The sequence below is a fragment of the Dipodomys spectabilis genome, unplaced genomic scaffold (genome assembly GCF_019054845.1).
Source record: "Dipodomys spectabilis isolate Male_0828 unplaced genomic scaffold, ASM1905484v1 ptg000080l, whole genome shotgun sequence".
NCBI classification, from domain to species: domain Eukaryota; kingdom Metazoa; phylum Chordata; class Mammalia; order Rodentia; family Heteromyidae; genus Dipodomys; species Dipodomys spectabilis.
Genome location: NW_024870757.1, coordinates 2,448,111 through 2,470,156, shown reverse-complemented (window position 1 = coordinate 2,470,156; position 22,046 = coordinate 2,448,111). Strand labels below are relative to the sequence as shown.

Sequence of the window (22,046 nt, the reverse complement as noted above, 5' to 3'; positions counted from 1 at the left end):
TCCGTTGAGGAGCGTTTTTGCTATTTGGGGTCTTTTATTGTTCCATATGAATATTTGGATTGCCTCTTCTATTTCCTTGAAGAATGAGGTTGGAATTTTGATAGGTATTGCGTTGATTTTGTAGATAGCCTTGGGAAGGATTGCCATTTTCACGATGTTAATCTTTCCAATACAGGAGCATGGTAGGCTTTGCCATTTTTTAGTTTTCTGTTGATTTCCTTTTTCAAGCTTTTAAAGTTTTCATCATAGAGGTCCTTCACTTCTTTAGTTAATTCCTAGGTATTTTATTTTTTGTGGGGCTATTACAAATGGAGTTGCTTTCCTAATTTCAGCCACACTTTTCTCATTGTTGGCATACAGAAAAGCCATTGATTTTGGGGGGTTAATTTTATAACCTGCTACTTTGCCAAAGTTTTGAATCAGCTTGAGTAATTTGGGAGTGGAGTCTATTACTGCTATTTCTTGAGTCAGTCTCTTTTTTTTTTTTTGTTTTTTTTTTTTTTTGTCTGCTATGGAGCTAGAACTAGGGAGCTGTCCCTGAGCCTCTTTCACCCAAGGTAACACTCTGAGCTATAGCACTACTTCATTTCTTCTTACTACTTTATTGGAGATAAACATCTCACATGCATTCCTGCCAGAGATAGCTTCAAACTGTGATCCTCACATTCCAGCTTCCGAAGTAGCTGGGTTTACAGGCCTGCCCCACCAGTAACAGGGTTTCTTCAGTCAATTTTTATAAAAGTACTGTTCTTAGAAATTGAACCCTTTACATCTAGTTTACATAATTTGCATGTCATTGGTAGAATTCATTCTCTCCATATCTCTCTCTTTCTCTCTCTCTGAATATTTCTTTCTCTGTTTCTCATTCTCTCTATGTAGATCCAAGCATTTAAATTCGGGGCTTTGTGCTTGCTGAAATTGCTTACTCTCCTTCTACTGTACCACTTGAGCCATGCCTACAGCAAGGATTTTTGTCATCATTTTTGGTTTGTTTTAGTATTTGTTCCAGTCCTGGTGTTTGAACTCAGGGACTGGGTGCCTTTCCCATCTTTTGTGCTCAAGGCTAGCTCTCTGCCATTTGACCTCAAACTTCACTTCCTACCTTTTTGGCAACTAGTTAGATATCAGAATCTCACAGGGTTTTCTACTTGGAATGGCCTTACACAACAATCTTAGGATCCCAGACTCCTGAGTAGCTAAGAATACAGACATGAGCTATAAGTACTCAGATTGGTGTTGATATTGGAGATGGAGTCTCATGGACATTTATGCTTATTCTGATTGTAACTTGTGATCCTCCTAATCTCAGCCTCCTGAAGAGCTAGGATAATAGGCATGAGTCACCTTTCCTGACTCTGGTTTGCATTTCCACAGGTCAGGAGTCATGTCTATGAAAGGTTAAAGTTTGAGGCAGTGACCACCACATGTTGCTTGTTTCTGTCTAGCAGAGCAACACGTAGTGGTAATCAAAACACCCAGTTGATTGTGTGCCTATATAAGACCTGCAAATCCTTAGCTTGGGGCTCTCCTCCTGGGCTCCACTGTGTCAGAGTGTAGGATGAGGCCTGATCTGCAGCCCGTTTAAATAAAACAGCTAGAGTCTGACCCTCGGTGGTCTTCTTGTGGGGGGTCCTGCGACCTTGGCATTGCATATTAGTGGGGGATCATCCGGGATACCCCCCCAAAGACCCCTGAGACCTCAGACTCCAAAGGTAAAACAGCGCTGTCTTTGTTAATTTGTCTTGTCCTCTCGTTTGTCTGTTTTACTTTCGTTTTCCCTTGTGAGGAGGGCTGCTCTGATTCCTAAAGAGTTGTTGAAACGGATGCGCTTGCACAACAACCCTGGAAGAACTGAGAGATGTCCCACATCCTCTTGTGGGGCGGGGGTAACCCTGCTGTGTGGGTTGGGGGTCCTTGGAACCCTGCTGTGTGGGGTGGGGGGGTCCTTGGAACACTGCTGTGTGGGACAGGGGTCCTTGGAACCACGCCCGTGTGAATTGTGGGGTGAGAGTCGTTTTTGAGGCCCAACTCCCCCACTGTGGGTCTGCTCCTTCTGCTGTGGGGCCTGGGTGTCCCATTACAGGATTCAACAGACCAATTCGGGAGATCTCCACTTTTTTTTTTTCGTAACTGTCAGACTTGCATGTGTTTTTTTTGTACTGTTTATTGTTTTTTGGACTGAATGACTGACGAGACTTACAAAAAGAAGCTGAGAAAGAGGAAAAGAAAAGGTACCCCCCAGTTTTTCAGGGAGATAACTTGGAAGAAGAAATGTTTCCTCCCCCATACTCCCCTCCCCAGGTTCCTTTTGCAGAACCTGAGAATGATCAAGAGGAGGAGGGAGCTATAGCAACCTCTGCACCTGCCCTAAAAGTTTCTCAGGGGCCAGTCACTGGACACCACCATGGGATCAACCCTCCATCTAATGCAGCTGTTTTTCCTTTATGCACTGTAGGTCCTGTGGATGCGAATAGTCAACAGCAACTCCAATATTGGCCATTTTCTACCAATGATCTATAGAATTGATGCACCCAAAATGCCCCCTTTTCTGAGAAACCCCAGGATTTAATTTTCTTGCTTGAAACTATTCTCTTTACTCATCAGCCCACTTGGGATGATAGCAGTCAGCTTTTACAGGTCCTTTTTTTTTTTTTGGGTCCGGTCGTGGGCCCTGAACTCTGGGCCTGGGCACTGTCTCTCAGCTCTTCAGCTCAAGGCTAGCAGTCTACCACTTGAGCCACAGCACCACTTCCGGCTTTTTTCTTTTTGCTTATGTGGTGCTGAGGAATTGAACCCAGGGCCTCAGGCATGCAAGGCAAGTGCTCTACCACTGACCCACCTTCCCAGCCCTACAGGTCCTTTTTACTACCAAAGAGAGAGACTGTATCCCCACAGGAGCACCAATCATGCATCCTGCCCTGATCGCTGCCTATTTTCCTGAGATCCAACCATCATGGGACTACAAAAATGTTGAAGGTAGGGAGCGACTCCTGGTCTACCGTCAGGCTCTGTTGGCAGGTCTCAAGGCGGCGGATCAGCGACGTACTAATATGGCCAAAGAGAGGAAGTGAAAGTCTGGCAGCATATCTTGAGCGGCTCATGGAAGCTTTTAGTCAATATACCCCATATGATCTTGTGACCCAGGAGTCGGCTCAGATGATTATGTTTGCCTATATAAATCAAGCTGCACCAGACATAAAGAGAAAGTTGCAGGCTCTAGACAAACTTGGTGAAAAGTCTATTAGGGATCTAGTAGCTGCGGTGGAAAAGGTTTACAATAAGAGAGAGACAGAGGAGCAAAGACAGGAAAGGAAGGACAAAGAGCATGAAATTGAGCGTGAAAAGAGAGACCGGACCAAGGAAAAGAGGCAGGACTTGTTGGATTAGCCACTATCCCACGCTGAGTATACCTGGTTCACAGAGGGCAGCAGTTTCATTCGAGATGGAAAAAGGTATGCGGGCACAAGTCACCATGGACACTGAGATAGTGTGGGCAGAAGCACTCCCCCAGGGAACGTCTCCACAAAGAGCAGAGCTAGTGGCATTAACAAAAGCCCTACCGATGGGAAAAGGGAAGAGACTAAACATTTACACAGACAGTCGGTACGAATTTGCCACTGTGCATATCCATGGAGTCATTTACCAAGAGAGGGGGCTGCTGACAGCTGCAGGAAAGACAATTAAAAACAAACACGACATTTTAAGCCTCATCCAGGCCATATGGGAACCAGCAAATATTGCCATTATGCACTGCCCTGGCCATCAAAAAGGAACTGATTCTATAACCGACGGAAACAACTTGGCCGATCAGGCAGCTAAGGAGGCAGCCCTCCAGCCCAGAGCGGAAGTACTGACTCTAGTAGATCCAGGACAATGAGCTTTGCCTCCTGAGCCTCAGTACTCCCAAGAAGACTTGGAGTGGAGAAAGAAAATTCCCATGGCCTATAAACCCCCAGACAGAGAAGGAAACAAAGACTGGAGGAAAACTGGTGAGGGGAAACTTATCTTGCCACAAAGATTGGGCAAGGGGATTCTTAAAAGAATTCATCAGTCTCTCACATGGGAATCGGAAGAATGCAGGACTTTCTCCAACACTCAGAAATAAAATTTAGGCAAGGAAATCAACTCATTGAGGACATTGTTAAAAATTGTAAAGCCTGTCAGCTCAACAATGCCCCCTATCAACCCATTAAAAAAGGAGCTCGCCTCCGTGGAGATAGGCCAGGCGTGTATTGGGAAGTAGACCGAAATTAAAAATGGAAAATTTGGATATAAATATTTGCCAGTTTTTGTAGACACTTTTTCAAGATGGGTTGAAGCCTACCCAACAAAGCATGAGACCGCGAACGTTTTGGCTAAGAAGATCTTGGAAGTAATCCTACCCAGGTATGGCTTCCTATTCATCATCGGGTCGGACAATGGACCGGCCATCATCTCAAAAGTAAGTCAGGGAATAGCCAGGACACTGGGGACAGATTGGACACTGCACTGTGCTTATAGACCCCAGAGTTCAGGGCAGGTAGAAAGAATGAATCAGACTCTAAAAGAGACCTTAAGTAAATTGGCCTTGGAGACTGGCACAGACTGGGTATCGCTCCTTCCTTTTTCCTTGTTTAGAATAAGAAATTCACCCTATCAGCTTGGCTTTAATTGTTGCTGATTTGGATGATGCTGGATTTCTGTGTAAGCTTGACAATTTACAGCTGGTGCATAAGAGTATGTGGCCCTAGCTTAGAGCATTATCTGATTCTGCTTCTATTCCTACCCCCCATTTGTTTAAACCAGGGGACTGGGTGTTTGTTTGAAGGCACAACTTGAAATCTCTGGAACCACGGTGGAAAGGACCTTACATGGTGCTACTGGCTACACCTACTGCCCTTAAGGTGGATGGCATTGCTGCTTGGATCCACTGCTCCCAAGCCAGACAGGCTGACCTCTTTGCCCTGGACGACGGTGGGGAAACATGGGAAGTCTCCATGCATCCTACCCAACCACTCCACATACGCCTCAAGAAAAGAAAATGGACTGATTGTTATTGGTATATCCCTTCAAGATCAAGAAGTGTTGGGGTTTAGTTTTGGGCCAGAGCCACAAAATTGTGGCTCAGGACCATAAGTCAAAGGGAGGGGAGTGAATGAAAGGTTAAAGTTTGAGGCAGTGACCACCACATGTTGCTTGTTACTGTCTAGCAAAGCAACACGTGGTGGTAATCAAAACACCCGGTTGATTGTGTGCCTATATAAGACTTGCAAATCCTTAGCTCAGGGCTCTCCTCCTGGGCTCCGCTGTGTCAGAGTGTAGGACGAGGCCCGATCTGCAGCCCGTTAAAATAAAACAGATGTAGAGTCTGACTCTCAGTGGTCTTCTTGTGGGGGGTTCTGCGACCTTGGCATTACAGTCTACACTACTATTTCTGGTTCAGTAATATGTGTCTTCTGGGTTTTTTGCTACCCACAGTAAAACTTTTGTCTATTTCTTCTGTCTTTTCAAGCATCCAACATCATCATCCTGACCATCCTCATTGATAGAGGGGTCTGCTGGAACTAAACCTTTTTTTTTTTTTTTTTGCATCTACGGTAATTTTATGGTTTTTATTGTGAAAATACTATACAGATGGGTTACAATTACATAGACAAGATAATGAGTACATTTCTTATCAAGCATTGTAGCCTCCTCCTTTGTTTACCTTTCCCATCCCTTCCCATCCACCCCCGCTACACAATCCTCCACGCTACTCCCCTCCCCCGCACCAAAGTTGTAAAGTTCATTTTTCGACATAACGACTTATACATATCATTGTTGCAATGGGTCCACATGTATCCCTATTTAAATGATTTGTTCTTCCCCTTCCCCTCCACAAATTATACCGACATCAAATATAGTGAAAGCAGGGGTTATACTGCGGGGGAGGGACATAGAAAGCAACAAAGAAAGCATCTTATAAATGTGTTAGAAACCATCGCATGTAAGAAAAAAAAACTTTTGAATACATATCTTGGGATTCATTTCCCTAACATCACCTTATCTGACCTTTTCTGCTTGACTCAGACATATACTAGATATTGCAAATAAGGGAAACCATGGGACCTATGTTTCCGTGGGCCTAGCTTACTTCACTTAATATAATTTTTTCCAAGCCTTTCCATTTCCTAACAAATGGAAATAGAAATGCAAATATAATAGAAGTTACTCTATAACTGGGATTACAGCAGTAAGCCACCAGCACCTGGCAGATCTTTCATCTTTAAAATTATTAAATTAGTATATAAGACAAGTTATTCTATAAGATTCTGTGTGAAACAAACTGAAAGCAGGCTTTGGAAGTATCTCATGGGTGAAGTTCCTGCCTACGCAAGACCCCAAATTTGTTGTCTGAAACTTAAATAAAAGTTATAGAAATTTCAATATAGTTAATGAGGACTAATGATCTTTTACTGTTAGTTCACTAAACAAATATTGCATAAGGTACAATTGCTAATTTGCAGTGACTGAGATACCAGAAGATGAATGTTTTCACCATATTATGTAGGAATTGTACTCGATTTTTCTTCATGACTTCATGAATTGTGCTACATGTAATGAATAGAAGTGTTAAACTTGGAAATAAAGTTCAATATTTAGCACTAAACAAAGTGTTATTACTTGTTGATTTTTCACCTTGGTACCTGAAAACATATTACCTTCAAACACATTTAGATCCAGCAACATCAGAGAAAGAAGAGTCATGTAGAAAGGTCTCTCCAATTGATCACAAGAATGTCAGAGATCTAAACATATCCTCCATGTTTGATCTGCACCAGGAGACATGAAGTCAGGTCAAGCAGTAAACGTGTGTCACTGATGGTTCTTAAATATATCCAGGGACATGCCCAGAATTCCATCCTTGTCCTAAAAGTATGGCAGACAGAGTGTGAGGCCTAACCTCATGCACAATATCAGCAGTTATCCTAAAGATGGTTTAGTCAATGTTCAAGTGAAATGTGCATTGTTTTTGACAAAGTTTTACAAGTTTTAGTTTTATTAAATTACTATAATCTGTTACTAGAATATATATCATTTCATTGTGGTGATCCAAATATAGGTAAACAACTGTGTGTGATAGTGTGTGTGTTTGTGAGTGTCTGTGAGATTGTCTGTGTTGCTAGTCCTTCTACTACAGATGCAACCTCTTCTTTAGTTATTCAGATTTCCTGCTATTTCTTGATTCAAGTTTTCTTTTCTTGTTCCCTTTTTTTCCTTCTGGTCTTGGCACTTGAACTGAGGTCCTGTGTGTTGTCCCTGACCTTTGCTAGATCAAGGCTAGTGCTCTACCACTTGAACCATAGCATCACTTCTGTTTTCTTTTGAGGACTTTGTTGAAGAGTCTCATGGATTTCTTGTCATCACTGGCTTCCAACAGCGATCCTCAGACCTCAGCCTTCTGAAAAGGTAGGATTATAGGCTTGAGCCAACAGTGTCTGCTTCCTTGAGTCAATTTTTGACAGGGGTAGTGTTCCTACAAACTTTCACAGTCCTAATGATATGTAATTATTAGAATCCGTTCTGTGTGGGTGGGTGTGTCTCTGCGTGCACACCCACACGTGTGCATGTCTTTTTGTCTTCTCTTTTTCTCTTTCTTTTTCTCAGATACCAGTACATGAATTTAGGGCCTATGGTAGTTCATATTGCTTACTCTGCTGGTCCTCTACCACTTTAGCCATGACTCCCGCCCAGGACTTTTTATGTTGTTTTTATTCTCCCTTTGTGTTGTGCCATTCCAGGAGTTTGAACTCATGGCCTTAGTGCTGTCCCTGAGCTTTTGTGCTCAAGGTTAGCAATTTACTATCCGAGTCTCAGCTTTACCACCACTTTTTTTTTGTAGTTATTTGGCAGTAACCGTCTCACAGGCTTTTCTCTCTGGTCTGGCTTCAAACATTGATCCTAAGACCTCAGTCTCCAAGTAGCTAAGATGACAGACATGAGCCACCTATGCCCGGCTTGTATGCCATTTTGGAGATGGAGTTTTGTGGACATTTGTGCTTGTTCTGATTGTAACCCGTGATCCTCATAAACTCAGCCTCCTGAGGAGCTAGAATCACAAGTCTGAGCCACCTTTCCTGGCTCTGTTTTGCCTTTGCACAGGTCAGGAAGCATGTGTGCACTTCCATTTCTGGTTCAGTACTGTGAATCTTCTGGGTTTCCTTTGACAATCTAAGTAAAAGTTTTGTGAAATTCTTTGGTCTTTTCAAGCACCCAATATTTGGTTTCACTGACTTTTTTCTTTTTTATGTCTTTGGTGGGGCTTGAACTCTGGTCCTAGGCGTTGTCCCTGAACTCTTCAGTTCAAGGCAAGCCCTCTAGCAACTGAGCCAAAATGCTATTTTCGGTTTTCTGATGGTTACTAGGAGATAAAAATCTCATGGACTTTCCTGCCTGGGCTGGCTTTTAACTGCAATCTTCAGACAGCCTTTTGTGTAGGTAGGATTATAGGCATGAGCAACTACTGCCCAACTCAGACTTTTGTATTGCTCTTTTTATAGCTTGCATTCATAGTTATGCTCTTATTTCTTTCATATTGTGTTTACCTTGCTATTATTTTATTGCTCTGTAAGGAATGATGACAGGTGAAGACTTTTGGGTGTTTCCCTTTAGTAAGGTCAGGATCAAAGTTTCCCTCTCAACACAGACCTGGTTTCTATTTTCATACACAGGTGTGCCTTAGATTTAGGCAATATGCTCATATTGTGTTCAGAAAAAGAGTGGAATTCAGGTTTTCTATATTGCCTATCTCGGAAGGTCAAATGGCTGGAATAAGGGAGCATGTGGAGTGTTTATTAAGATTATGTGAGAACATTTATAAGACTGTTGTAGAACGTATCTCTGAGCCTTGATAATTTAAGCATCGTAAACCATGACATAATACATGGTATTTCCACTTGGGATATAGTTTTTATTTCCCCCACCAGCCTATCCTGAAACTTGAACTCAGCCCATGAGGCACTGGTCCTGAGTCTCGTTGTGCTCATGTTTAGTGCTCAGCTACTTGAGTCACAGTGCACTTACAGTATTGTCTGAGTAGATTTTTGTTTTGTTTTTGTTGGTCCTTGGGCTTGAACTCTGGGACTGGGCTCTTCACCTCAAGGCTAGCACTCTACCACTTGAGCAGAGCTCAAATTCTTGTTTTCTAGTGGTTTCCTGCACATAATATTCTCATGGACTTTCTTGCACGGGCTGGATTTGAACTGTGATCCTCATATCTCAGCCTGGTGAGTAGGTAGGATTAAAAGGCACGATCGACCAGCACCGAGCTTGACTGAGTACTTTTTTAGAGATAAGAGTTTCAGACTATTTTTCCTGGCATGGCTTCAATGTGCAGTCCTCAGATCTCAGCTTCCTGAATAGCTAGGATTTAGGCATAAGCCACTAGTTCCCAGCTTTTTTATTTTTAGAATAATGGTTTTTTTAAGGAAGAAACCACACCTTGGAAACAAAAAAAAAATCACCCTAAACTGCGAAAGCCATTTGTTCAATTTCACACTTTATACAGTAGTTATCCTGTTCCTCTATTCACTTCTAATGAGATTGTCTTCAAAAGTTTCCCCATATTCCCTGGACTTCCCTAGCCCTGAAGTGACATCAGTTGGAAATGTTTGTGGAAGTTCAGTGGTGCTCAACAGTATCCACAATTCTCCAGTGTTTGTCACAGGAAAGCTCTGTTCCCCATGTACACAGTGTCACCGCACTTCCAGGGGACATGATGAGAAAGGCCACAGAGGAGATGAGATCACACAGTCCTGAGTCTTTACCTTGGGGCTCCAAGGCTGAGCACACAGGCTTTGAGCACTGCCTCTGTTCCTCTATCCTAACAGCCAATTCCTACTAGGTAAGCAGCTATTCTTCTCAGGCAAGTGACTATACAACTCATCAAGAAAATGTGGAAGTAACTTCTCTGTAAAATGTGTGTGCTGTGTGGGGTTAGAATGAATTTTAGGAAAAATGTTTGGTGAGAGTCACAGGCCTGTCTCCTGCCTCAGTTAACAGTCTTGGTGCAGCTACACATCCCTTCGTATCCTTGAGACCATACAGCTTTGTGTGCTCAGGGGTACAGCATTCTCTGCTGAAATGATCTAATACAGCCCTTTACTTTGTTGTATGAGTAATGTCTCAATGTAATTTCTCCCTACCCTTAAAACAGTAACATATTATTTGATGATAGACATTGGAAGAGATTTTGCAGAAGAAGAACTTGTGACCTGACAAATTATGATATGAATGTATGAAGCTAGTTGACTTTAATTAAATATACTTTGGCTTGTCATTCACATTCTAGCCAGTTTCCTCAATGTGTTCTCTTTTCCTCTGTCTTCTCTCTTATTGCCCTGCAACTTATTTAAGAATATTTTATTTTGTCAGTTGTGGGAATCGACCTCATTGCCTGGGTGCTGTCCCTAAGCTTTACACTCAGAGATAGGCTTCCCTCATTTGCTACACAGCATTGATTCTAGATTTTCCTGGCAGTTATTTGGAGATAAGAGTCTTGATTTTCCTTCCTGGGCTGGCTCCATACCTCAATCCTGACATCTTAGCCTCCAGAGTTGTTAAGAGAACAGCCATGGGCCTCCAATGTATAGATTAGGTTCTTTATCAGATGAAAAGTTTTGACCTCATATTCTATTTGATGGGTAAACTTATCTATGTATGTGAGCAGAAACCATTTCATCCCATTATTTCTGCATCTTTGAGAACTGTTTATGATCACAGAGATGGAGAGTGCTCTTCTCCCTGAGTCACTGAAGAGCCCCAAACATTCAGAAACCAAAGCCATGTGGGATGTGCAGTATAAGGGCTTGAACTCAGGGCCTCTGAGTGTTGCCTAGTTTTTCACTCAAAGCTGCTGTTCTATTACTTCAGACACAATTATACTTCTGCCTTTTGTGGGTTAATTGTGGATAAAATGTCTTGTGGATTTGGGCGCTCAGGTTGGCTTCAAACTGTAATCTTCAGTTCTCAGCCTCCTGGCTTCTTTGTATTTGTTTTTTGAAATTGCTAAATTAAATTCAGACTACACTTCTTTGCTACTAAACTACCAAATTGAAGTGTGTGCAATTTCTGTGTATCCTTCGTATAGAGTATGTATCTGTTGTTATTTGTGCTGTGGATACATTAAGACATCATCCTTTTTTTCCATCTTTCTTATAATTAAGGGTGTTTTTATGGAGTTTTAACTGTTTTTCTCTTGTTGTGGGGAGGACCACCAGGAGAGACCATGCAGACATAGAGTACAGTGAATAGAAAGTCTTTGTTAGCCAGCCAGTGACCACATTAGGACTTTTTGGTCCCTCAGTGCAGTCCCAAATCTGATCTGTGGGCCCCTTTTAAAGCAGCAAGCCACTCCTGGTGGCAGTGCCTCACACCTGTAATCCTAGCTACTCTGGAGGCTGCAATCTGAGTTTGCGGTTCAAACCAGCCCAGGCAGGAAAGTCCATGAGACACTTATCTCCAATGAACCATTAGAAAAGTTGAAGTGTCACTGTGGCTCAAGTGGTAGGCACTGGCCTTAGGCTGAGGAGTTGAGGTACAGCACCCTAGGCCAAGTGGACAACGCATGACGGACAAAAAAAAAAGTCAGAAAATCCACCTCCTTGCTCAGTACGGGGTAGAGAGTCCCTCATGTTTCTTTCCTGCAGGTGCAAGCTAAGCATAACATTACAGAAACTAGTCATTGCTGTAAGCAAGCATCCAGTAAGGGTAACATGACCGGTTTCTGTGACTATTTCTATGACTGTTACCTAGAGACTGTGAAGGAAACAGTGAAGAAGGGATAACTATATCTTTTAGCTCAAACCTTAAGGAACTAGGTAGGAGTGCTCTCCTTTCTTTAAGATAGAGTCACAACGGAAAATGGAGTTATAGAATCTCAGAGTAAAGTCTAAGATGCTGGGGTTTGACAAGCTCTACTACAATCTAAGATAAACTGCCATTTTTTCTTTTTTGCTTGTCCGGGAGCTTGAATTCGGGGCCTGGGCACTGTCTCTGAGCCTTTCTGTGCTCAAGGCTAGCATTCTATCACTTGAGGCATAGAACCACTTTTGGCTTTTTCTGTTTCTGGGGTAGTAGGTAATAGAACACAGGCCTTCATGCATGCTAGACAAACACTCTACCCCCAAGCCACGATCACAGCCCAAGATAATCTCCTTTGTTATAAGAAAAAAATGTTCCTTGTCAGTCTCACGTCTCTAATCCTGGCTCTTCAGGAAGCTGAGAACTGGGGATCCTGCTTGGAAGCCAGCCTGGGCAGGAAAATACCTGAGACTCTTCTCTCCAATTCACCATCAGAAAACCAGGAGCTGTGACTCAAAGTGGAAAAGCACTAACCTTGAGTAAACAAGAGTCCAGCAACTGACAAAACAAGAGGTCCACAACTGACAAAAAAGAAAAACAAAAAGAAAAAAATAGTGTTCCTTATAGACAAGATGTTGGTGGATGACTCACCATTTTATCAATTATTTGTGTGTATCACTAAGCATGCTCTTAAATAATATTTCATGGATTTCTTTTGTGGTTACAGTTGTTGGCGCTGAGGCTTCAACTAAGGGTTTGTAGACTATGCATGCACTTTATGCTCAAAGCGCATGCTCTACCACTGCAATATGGTTCAATTTCTGGCTTTTTGGTAGCGTAATGTGTGGTACAGGAACTCAGTCATGAGAAACAGAGAAGCCACATTCTGAGCGGTTGAGTTGGGAGTCTTATTGGAGAGCCAACGAATGCCGGTGAACTTGTGTCACAAACACCTGCAGCCCCTCAAATACACTTACCACCTTCAGAAAAGAGGCATGCAAGAGGATACAGAGCTGACAAACAACATCAACAAACCAGAGCAGCTCCAATGAAGAGCTGAATTGGGAAAACATGATGACCGAGGCAAGAGAGGCATGGTGTAATGGAGGCTGAGCTGGTCCAGGCCTAGAGAGGGCTAGGGTCATGGGCCAGTGTCATTGGGAGATGAAGAGTCAAGTTCAAGGCACAGGAATGGCAGATCCAGTATCTATTGTCCAGGTCCTTGCCACTGCCTCTAGGAATTCAGGCCCTCATTATCTGTGGTGGGAGTTCACCTTCTCCCATCACAAAGACAAGATGGTGCCAGCAGCCACTTTAGCAAAAGGTTGACTCAGTTTCTTAATTTCGTGGGTATCAGACTCTCACAGACCTCCTGCCTTCGTTGGCTATGAGCTATGATCCTCAGATCTCAGCTTCCTGCATTGCTAAAATTACTGGTACCTGGCTAGGATAGCTTTTTTTTTATTGTCAAGGGTTTTGAACTGAGGCCAGGGTGCAATGTGAAGCCTAACGCTCTATCATTTTCAGCCAAAGCACTGCTCCTGATTTTGAGTGGTTAGTTAAGGGTAAGAGTGTCATGGGAATTTTCTGCCTGGGCTGGCTTCGTCCAACCACAATTCTCAGATCTAGAAACACGATGCTCATATCTCAGCCGCCTGAGTAGCTAGGATTAAAGGTGTGAGTCACCAGTGCCCAGCTAGCTAACATGGTCATAGTTCTTTGTTTTCAATGTATTTTTTGTCTCACAATAAAATGAATTCTTTCCAACACTCAAGCCAACATGGAGGTGGGCGTTGTCTACCTCACTCAGACTGCAGCTGAGATCCTGGGGAACTCCTCCCTTTTTTGCTTTTATAGCTACACCCTCCTCATTTGACAGAAGATGAGGCACATAGACCTGAATCTGTCGCCATCTTGTCTTTGCCAACAACTTGGTTCTTTTATTCAGGGTAATCCCTCAGACAATGGCAGTATTTGGATGGAAGTACTTTCGGGATGAGGCTGGATGTAAAGTTGTTTTGTATGTCCACAGAATACGCAGAGGGGTTTCTCTTGATGCCACCTGCCATCTGAGTGGCTTCCAGGTCTCAAAATTTTGCACTAGAAATGCTTGTAGGAAGATGACTAGTAGATTTCCCAAGTGCTTTGGTGTCTGTTGTTCGTTTTCTGGATCCTGCAGCTCCTGGTCAATGTTTCTGTGCCTCAGAGTGATTGGCCCAAGACACAAACAAAATGGCACTGTGAATGTGCATTATAGATACTGCATCACAGGCCCACCACAACCCTTTACAACTTAATTACAGCTAGCTTTATTCTCTTCCATTGATATTATGTGCTTGGTTTTCATGATGTGGGCCAGTGGCTCCATGGTCCTTGTCCTGCTCCGACATAAACAGAGGGCCTGGCAGATTAATAGCCTCATTCCCTCCCAAGTACCTTGCCATGAGGCCAGGACCACGTGCTCCATCCTGACCCTGGTGAGCATGTTCATTTACTTCTAGTGCCTCTCTGCCATTTTTACTGATTGGTTTAGTTCACATAGGAAGCCAGTCCCATGGCTCCTGTACAGACATGGCTGTGTTCCTCTATGTGTGTTTCTCAGTTCTGGGAACTTTTGTGCTCGTCAGCAGAGACACCCGCTTCAGTAGGGTGTTTTACATGTTTACTAAAAAATTATTTTCCTAATTTGTTTAAACCATACCTTATATCAGATTTTACAGTTGGATCATAATTTCTTTTGGCAGTACTGGGGTTCATACTCTGTGCCCTGCACTGCTAGGGCAGGGGATTTATTACTGGAGACATTCTCTAGTTCTTTCTCAGTCTAGGTATTTTTGAGATGTACCTTTCTTTGTATCCTATTATGTGTTTCCTGAAGTATCTGGGATCACAGATGTGAACCAATATATTGAGGTGGTTTTTGGTTGAGATGGATTTTTTCACCAGTCTTACTTATAACTGCAACCATCCCAAGCTCAGCCTCTCACATGGATGGGAATGACAGGTGAACATCATCACACCCAGCTAGCAACTGAGATGGAATCTTATGAACTGTTTACCTGGGCTGGCTTTGAACCTGAATCCTCCTGATTCAACCATACTGATATGAGCCAGTGCATACATCTTGGATTCGTTTTTCATTAAATTATTACTATGATTATTCTTACATCATTTATGCGGCTTTAACTCAGGATCCCTGGGTTATCCCTGGGCTCTTTTTCTCAAGACTTATATACATTTTGAGCAACAGCTCTTCTTCTGGTTTTCCTTTGGTTCACTGGATATAAGAGTCTCTCAAGCTTTCTTGCCTGGGTTTTCTTGGAAGCCTAATCCTCAGATCTCCACCTCCTGAGTAGCTAGCATAACAGGTGAGATACACCAGCACCTGAAAGAAAATTCTGTTGTTATCATTATTTAACAATTAGGTATTCTGTAAGAATCCATGTGAAATGGACAAAAGAGGGCCAGGAGAGAATTTCAGCAGTGAAGCACTTGCCTACCCAAGACCCTGATTTTTTTTTAATTGTGAACATACTGTACAGAGGGGTTACAATTACATGGGAAAGATAGTGAGTACATTTCTTATCAAGCATTGTAGCCTCCTCCTTTTTTTACCCTTCCCATCCCTTCCCAGCCTCCCCCTGCCCCCCTCCCCCCCCACTAAAGTTTTAAAGTTCATTTTCGACATGACAACTTGTACTTCTCATTGTTGCAACGGGTCCACCTGCATCCTTATTTAAACGACTTGTTTTTTCCCTTCCCCTCCACAAATTATACCAACAGCGGTTATACTGTGGGGGAGGGACATACAAAGCAACAAAGAAATAATCTTATAATTGCTTTAGAAACAAATGCATGAAAGAAAGAAAACATTTAAATACGTATCTTAGGGTTCATTTTCCTAACATCACCTTATCTGACCTGTTTTTCTTGACTCATACATATACTAGATATTGCAAATAAGGGAAACCGTGGGACCTATGTTTCTTTGGGCTTGGCTTACTTCAATTAATATAATTTTTTCCAAGTCTTTCCATTTCCTAACAAATGGGGCAATGTCATTCTTTCTGATGGAGGCATAAAATTCCATTGTGTATATATACCACATTTTCTTGATCCATTCATCTACTGAGGGGCATCTGGGTTGGTTCCAGATCTTAGCTATGGTAAATAATGCTGCAATAAACATATTTGTGCTGGTAGCTTTAATGTGGTCTTGTTTGTAAACATTTGGGTAAATGCCCAAAAGTGGGATTGCTGGGTCATAGGGTAGCTCTATGTGGAGTTTTTTGAGGGACCTCCATACTACTTTCCAAAGTGGTTGAACAAGTTTACACTCTCACCAACAATGAAGTAAGGTTCCCTTCTGTCCACATCCCCTCCAGCATCTGTTGTTATTTAGAGTTCTTGATTTTTGCCATTGTAACTGGGTAAGGTGGTATCTCAATGTTGTTTTGATTTGCATTTCTTTTATGGCTAGGGATGTTGGACATTTCTTCATGTGTCTATTAGCCATCCTTCTTTCTTCTTTAGAGAAGTTTCTCTTTAAGTCATTAGCCCACTTACTTATTGGGCAGTTGTTTCTTTGAGTATTTGTTGTTGGGGGATTTAATTTTTTGAGTTCCAATTATATTTTAGATATGAGACCCTCGTCTGTTGTATGGGTAGCGAAGATCTTCTCCCAGTCTGTGGTCTTTCCATTGATCTTGACAGCTATGTCCTTTGCCATGCAGAAGCTCTACAACTTCATGCAATCCCATTTGTCCAACCTTTCTTTGATTGTTGTGTTTCCGCGTCTCTATTAAGAAAATATCAGCCTGCGTCAAGGAGACCTAGGAAAACCCTGATTTTTTTTTACAGAACTACAATATAATAAAGCTATGAAAATTTTAATGCAGTTATTGAATCATAATGATATTTTACTTTTAGTTCTCTAAGCAAATGAAGCATAAGGAAAGACACAAATACTGTCTTCTGAGGAGTAACAGAGGAATCAGAAGATGAATCTTTCCCCCCTACTATACAGAAATTATGCTTAATTTTTCTTCATTACTTAATAAATTGTGTTGCATAATTGTAATATTTGCAAATACTAAGCCTGGAAATAAAGTTCAATATTAACACAAAACAAAACGTTATTAAATGTTGTGTTTTTCATTTGGATGCCTGAAAACCTTAACTTCAAATGTACTTAGATTCTCCATCTTCAGGTAAGAGGAGTAGTGTAGAAAGGTCTCTCCTATGCATCATGGGGATTTCAGCAATCTGAAGACATCCATGTTTGATCTGAACCAGGCAACATGGAGCAGATCAAGCAGTAAACTTGTGTTACTTCTGGTTCCTAAATGTAATGTAAGACCAGCCCAGAATTCCATCTTTGTCCTAAAAGTAGGACAAACTCAGTGTGACGCCTAACCTCATGCATAATATCAGCTGGTCATCCCAAAGGTGATTTAGTCAATGTTCAATGAAAATGTATTTGCATTTGGCAAAAAATACACAATTATTAACTTTATTAAATTAGCAAAAACTGTTCTTTTCCCTGCTGTGATGCAAATGAAGGTAAATAAACTGTGTGTGTGTGTGTGTGTGGGCACGCGCATGTGTGTGTGTATCTGTGGGCTTTTCTGTGTTGGGTGGCTTTGTACTGGAGGTGTAATCTCTGTTTTCCTTATTACTATTTCTTGAGTCAATTTTTCTTTTCCTGGGGCTTGAACTCAGGGTCTGGATGCTGTCCCTGAGCTTCTATGGCTCAATGCTCGCCCTCTATCACTTGAGCCACAGTGCCACCTCCGGCCTTTTCTGAGTTGTTTCTTGGAGAGAAGAGTGTCACAAACTTTCCTGCCAGGGCTGGCTTCAAACTGTGATTCTCATACTTCAGCCTTCTGAGTAGCTAGGACTAGAGGTGTGAGCCATCAGCACCCATCCTTCTTCAGTCAATTATGACAAGAGCACCGTTCCTAGAAACTTGAATACTTTTCAACTAGTTTATGTTATTCGTAATCCTTAGAATCCATTTTCTCTCTGTGTCTTCTCTTCTTGTGCCAGGACTTGAATTCAGGGCCCTATGCTTGCTAAACTTGTTCACTCAACTGGTACTCTACCACTTAAGCCATGCCTCCAGTCCAGGTTTTTCTTCTTGTTTTTGTTTTTGTGTCAGTCCTGAGTTGGAACTTGGGGCCTGGGTACTGTATGTGTATTTTTCTGCTCAAGGCTAGTTCTCTACCATCTGAGCAGCAGCTTTACTTCCAGCATTGTTGGTAGTTAATCAAAGATGAGAGTCTCACAGGCTTTTCTGCCTGGGCTGGCTTCAAACACTGATCCTCAGACCTCAGCCTCCTGAGCTGCTAAAATTTCAGACATGAGCCACTTGTACGAGGCTTGTCAGCAATTTTGGAGATGGAATCTTGTGGAATTTGTGCTTGTTCTGGTTTTAAACTGTAATCCTCCTAATCTCAGCATCCTGAGGAGCTAGCATCCTAAGCCTGAGACACCTTTCCTGGCTCTGTTTTGCATTTCCACAGGTCAAGAATCATGTCTGCATTTCACTATTTGGTTAAGTAATTTGAGTCTTCTGGTTATATCGTTACCAATCTAACCAAATTTCTGTCCATTTCCTTGCCTTTTTTCAAACTTCCAACCTTTGGTTTCTCTGATTTTTATCTCTATTGTTCTGCTTTCATCTTGCATTCATAGTTAAGCTCTTCTTTTTTATTTCCATATTGTGTTTCCTTGCTATTATTTTCTTGCTCTGTAAAGAGTGATGACAGGTGGAGACTTTTTGGTCTTTCCTTTTGTAATGACAGGATCTAAGTTATATATTTCCCTCTCGGCACCATCCTGGTTTCTAGTTTCATCTATGGATGCCTCTTAGTTTTAGGCAATATGGTCATGCTGTGTTCAGAGGAAGGAATTTCTATACTCTCTGTATCTCAGAAGGTCAAAATGGCTGGAATAAATGAGCACATGAAAAGCCTATGAAGGTATCTATGAAGATACTGGGGAAACATGAAAAAGACTACTGTGAAACTTTGAGCCTTGATTATTTGAATATTGATCAAGACATAGCACTTCAACTTGGGAAATAACCTATTTTATACATTTTTTACTGTGAAAATACTTTACAGAGGGTTTAGTGTTAAATGAGAAAGGTAATGAGTACATTTTTAAGATATGTATTAAGGCTTGAACTCAGGGCCTGGGCACTGCCCCTGAGGGTCTTATTTCCTCTATGTAGTGCTCTATCTCTTAAGCCACAGCCACTTCCAGCTTTCTCTGAGTGGTTTATTGTAGGTAAGAGTTTCATGTATTTTTCTGCTTACACTTCTTTTGAACTCCAATCCTCAGATCTCCCAATTCTGAGTAACTAGGATTACAGGCATGAGCTACAGATGCTTGGAATTGTTTTAAAATAATGGTTCTTTGCTATAGAAAGAAATTGTATCTTGGAGACAAAGGGAAAATCTTACAAATTCACCAAAGCCATTCCTACAGTGTCACACACTTACACAATAGATTTCATTTTCCTCTACTCACTGCTAATGAGATTGTCTTAAAAAGTTTCCAAATATTCCCTTGACTTTCCTCACCGTGGGTCACATCGGTTGGAAATGGTCATGGAATTTCACTGGTGCTCATCAGAATCCACAATTCTCAAGTGTTTGTTACAGGGAAACTGTATTCCCCGTGCACACAGTGTCAGCAAACTTCCAGGTGACAAGATGAGCACGCCCACAGAGGAGATGAGATCATGGAGTCCTGAGCCTTTTTCTTGGGGATCCGTGGCTGAGCACACATGCTGTGACCACTGCCTCTGCTCCTCTGTCCTCACAGCCAATTCCTACTGGGTAAGCAGCTATTCTTCTCTTGTAAGTAATAGTGTTTAATGTAACTCATCAAGAAAAAGCAGAAATAACTTCTCTGAAAATGTGTGTGTTGTGTGAGGTTACATTGAGACCAATGTCTTGTATTTTAGGAAAAAATGTTTGGTGAAAATCACAGGCCTCTCTCCTGCCTCAGTTATCAATTTTGATGCAGCTCCACATTGCTTTGTATCCTGGAGACCATTCAGCTTTGTGTGCTCAGGGGTAGAGCATTCTCTGCTCAAATGATCTGATACACCTCTATATGGTTTCTGTCATGAGTAATGTCTCAATGTGATTTACACTTACACTTAATGTAATCACATATTATTTGAAGATATACATTGGAAGAGATTTGTCAAGGAATAACCTGTGACATGACTATTTATGATATGAATGTAAGAGGCTTGTTGATATTAATTTTAATGCCTTGGCTTGTCATTTCCATTCCCACCAATTTCCTCAGTTTGTTCCCTCTCCATCTGCCTTCTCTCATTGTTCTTGCACTCATATTTCTTATTATTTTGTCATTCACGCAGTTGTACTCAGAGCCTGGGCTCTGTCCCTGCGCCATTTTAAAAAAGCCTAGTGCTCTACCATTTGAGACACAGTGCCACTTCAGTGTTCCTGGTGGTTATTGGTAAATAAGTGTCTCCTGGAGTTTGGGTGGCTTCAATGTTTGATCCACACGACTCAGTCTTCTGAGTTACTAGGATTATACATATGAGTGCCTAGTTTAGGAGATTCTTTTCTAACTGAAAACTTTTAACCAGAAACTCTATTTCATGGGCAAATTCTTGTATGTACATGAGTAAGAGGCCTTTAATATATGCTTTTCTGCATCCTTTAGAATTGTTTAGGAGCAGAGAGACTGAGAGTCCTAGTTGTCCATGAGTCACTGAAGAGCCTGGAGCATTCAAACACCACAGTGCTGTGGGATGGCCAGTTGAAAGTCTTAAACTGAGGGCCTCCATCTCTTGCTTAGGTTTTCACTCAAGGCTGCAGTTCTGTCAGTTGAGACACACTTCTACTTCTGGAAGAAGAGATGGCCAAAGCCGACATTGAAATGAGGGTTGCCTTCCTCACACAGACTGGAGCCGGAGTCCTGGGGAACTCCTGTCTCCTTTGTTTTTACAGCTACACCCTCCTCACTAGACAGAAGGTGAGGCCTACAGACCCCATCCTCTGCCATCTGGTCTTTGCAAACTACGTGGTTGTTTTATCAACTGGGATTCCTCAGACGATGGCAGGAATTGGATGGAAGTACTTTCTCGATGATGCCGCATGCAAAGTTGCTTTGTATTTCCGCAAGGTAGCCAGAGGGGTTTCTCTTAACACCACCTGCCTTCTGAGTGGTTTCCAGGTCTCAAAGCTTTGCACTAGAAGTGTTTGGTGGAAGATCACTACTACATTCCCTAACTGCTTTGGAATCTGTGGTTTCCTTTTCTGGATTCTGCAGGTCCTGGTAAATGTTTATGTGCCTCTGAGAGTAATTGGCCCAACACACAGGCAAAATGTCACTCTGCACATGCATTATAGATATTGCGCCATAGGACCAACTACACCAAAACCATTTGTACGTTTATCACAAATAGTCTTATTCTTTTCCATTGATATTATGTGCTTGGTGTTCATGATGTGGACCAGTGGCTCCATGGTCCTTGTCCTGCACAGACACAAACAGAGGGTCCAGCACATTCACAGCCACATTGCCTCCCAAAGACCTGACCATGAGGCCAGAGCCACACGCACCATCCTGACCCTGGTGAGCATGTTCGTCTACTTCTACTGCCTCTCTGCCATGTTCACTCTTTTTGTTGGTCTACATATGAAACCAGACCTGTGGCTGGTGGACAGGTCTGTGTTCCTGGATGCATGTTTCTCAGTACTCAGCCCTTTTGTGCTCATGAGCACTGACAATCGTATCACTCATGTGTTTCATTCTTGCATTGAATAAAAGATTTTCATGATTCGTTCAAACCAACCCATTACATTCAATTTTACAATTGGTTCATAGTTTTATTTTTGCAGCAGTGGCATTTACACACTATACTCTGCACTGCTAGGGCAGGGGCTCTACTACTAGATACCTGGTCTTGTCTCTTTTCCCTCTGGTTATTTTTGAGCTATACCATTACTTTATACCATGTCAGGCTGCATCCTCATATTCCTATTGTGTGTTTCCTGAAGTACCTGGGATGACAGATGTGAACAGAGATCCTGAGATTTCACTTTTTAGATAGAGTCTTTGGGAATAGTTTTTTCCTCAAGTTGACCTATCACTACAACCATCCCCTTCTCAGCCTTACAGATAGCTGGGATATCTAGTGTACACAAACACACCCAGCTAGTATTGGAGGGGGA

At 42.2% G+C, this 22,046-nt stretch overlaps 1 protein-coding gene across 1 annotated transcript; it reads left to right on the top strand.

Moving 5' to 3' along the window:
* The first annotated feature begins 20,727 nt into the window (after positions 1-20,727).
* On the top strand, positions 20,728-21,639 carry LOC122110598 (vomeronasal type-1 receptor 1-like). The gene has a single exon (XM_042683179.1). The coding sequence runs from the start codon at positions 20,728-20,730 to the stop codon at positions 21,637-21,639; it is 912 nt and encodes a 303-aa protein (XP_042539113.1).
* The last annotated feature ends 407 nt before the right edge of the window (positions 21,640-22,046 follow it).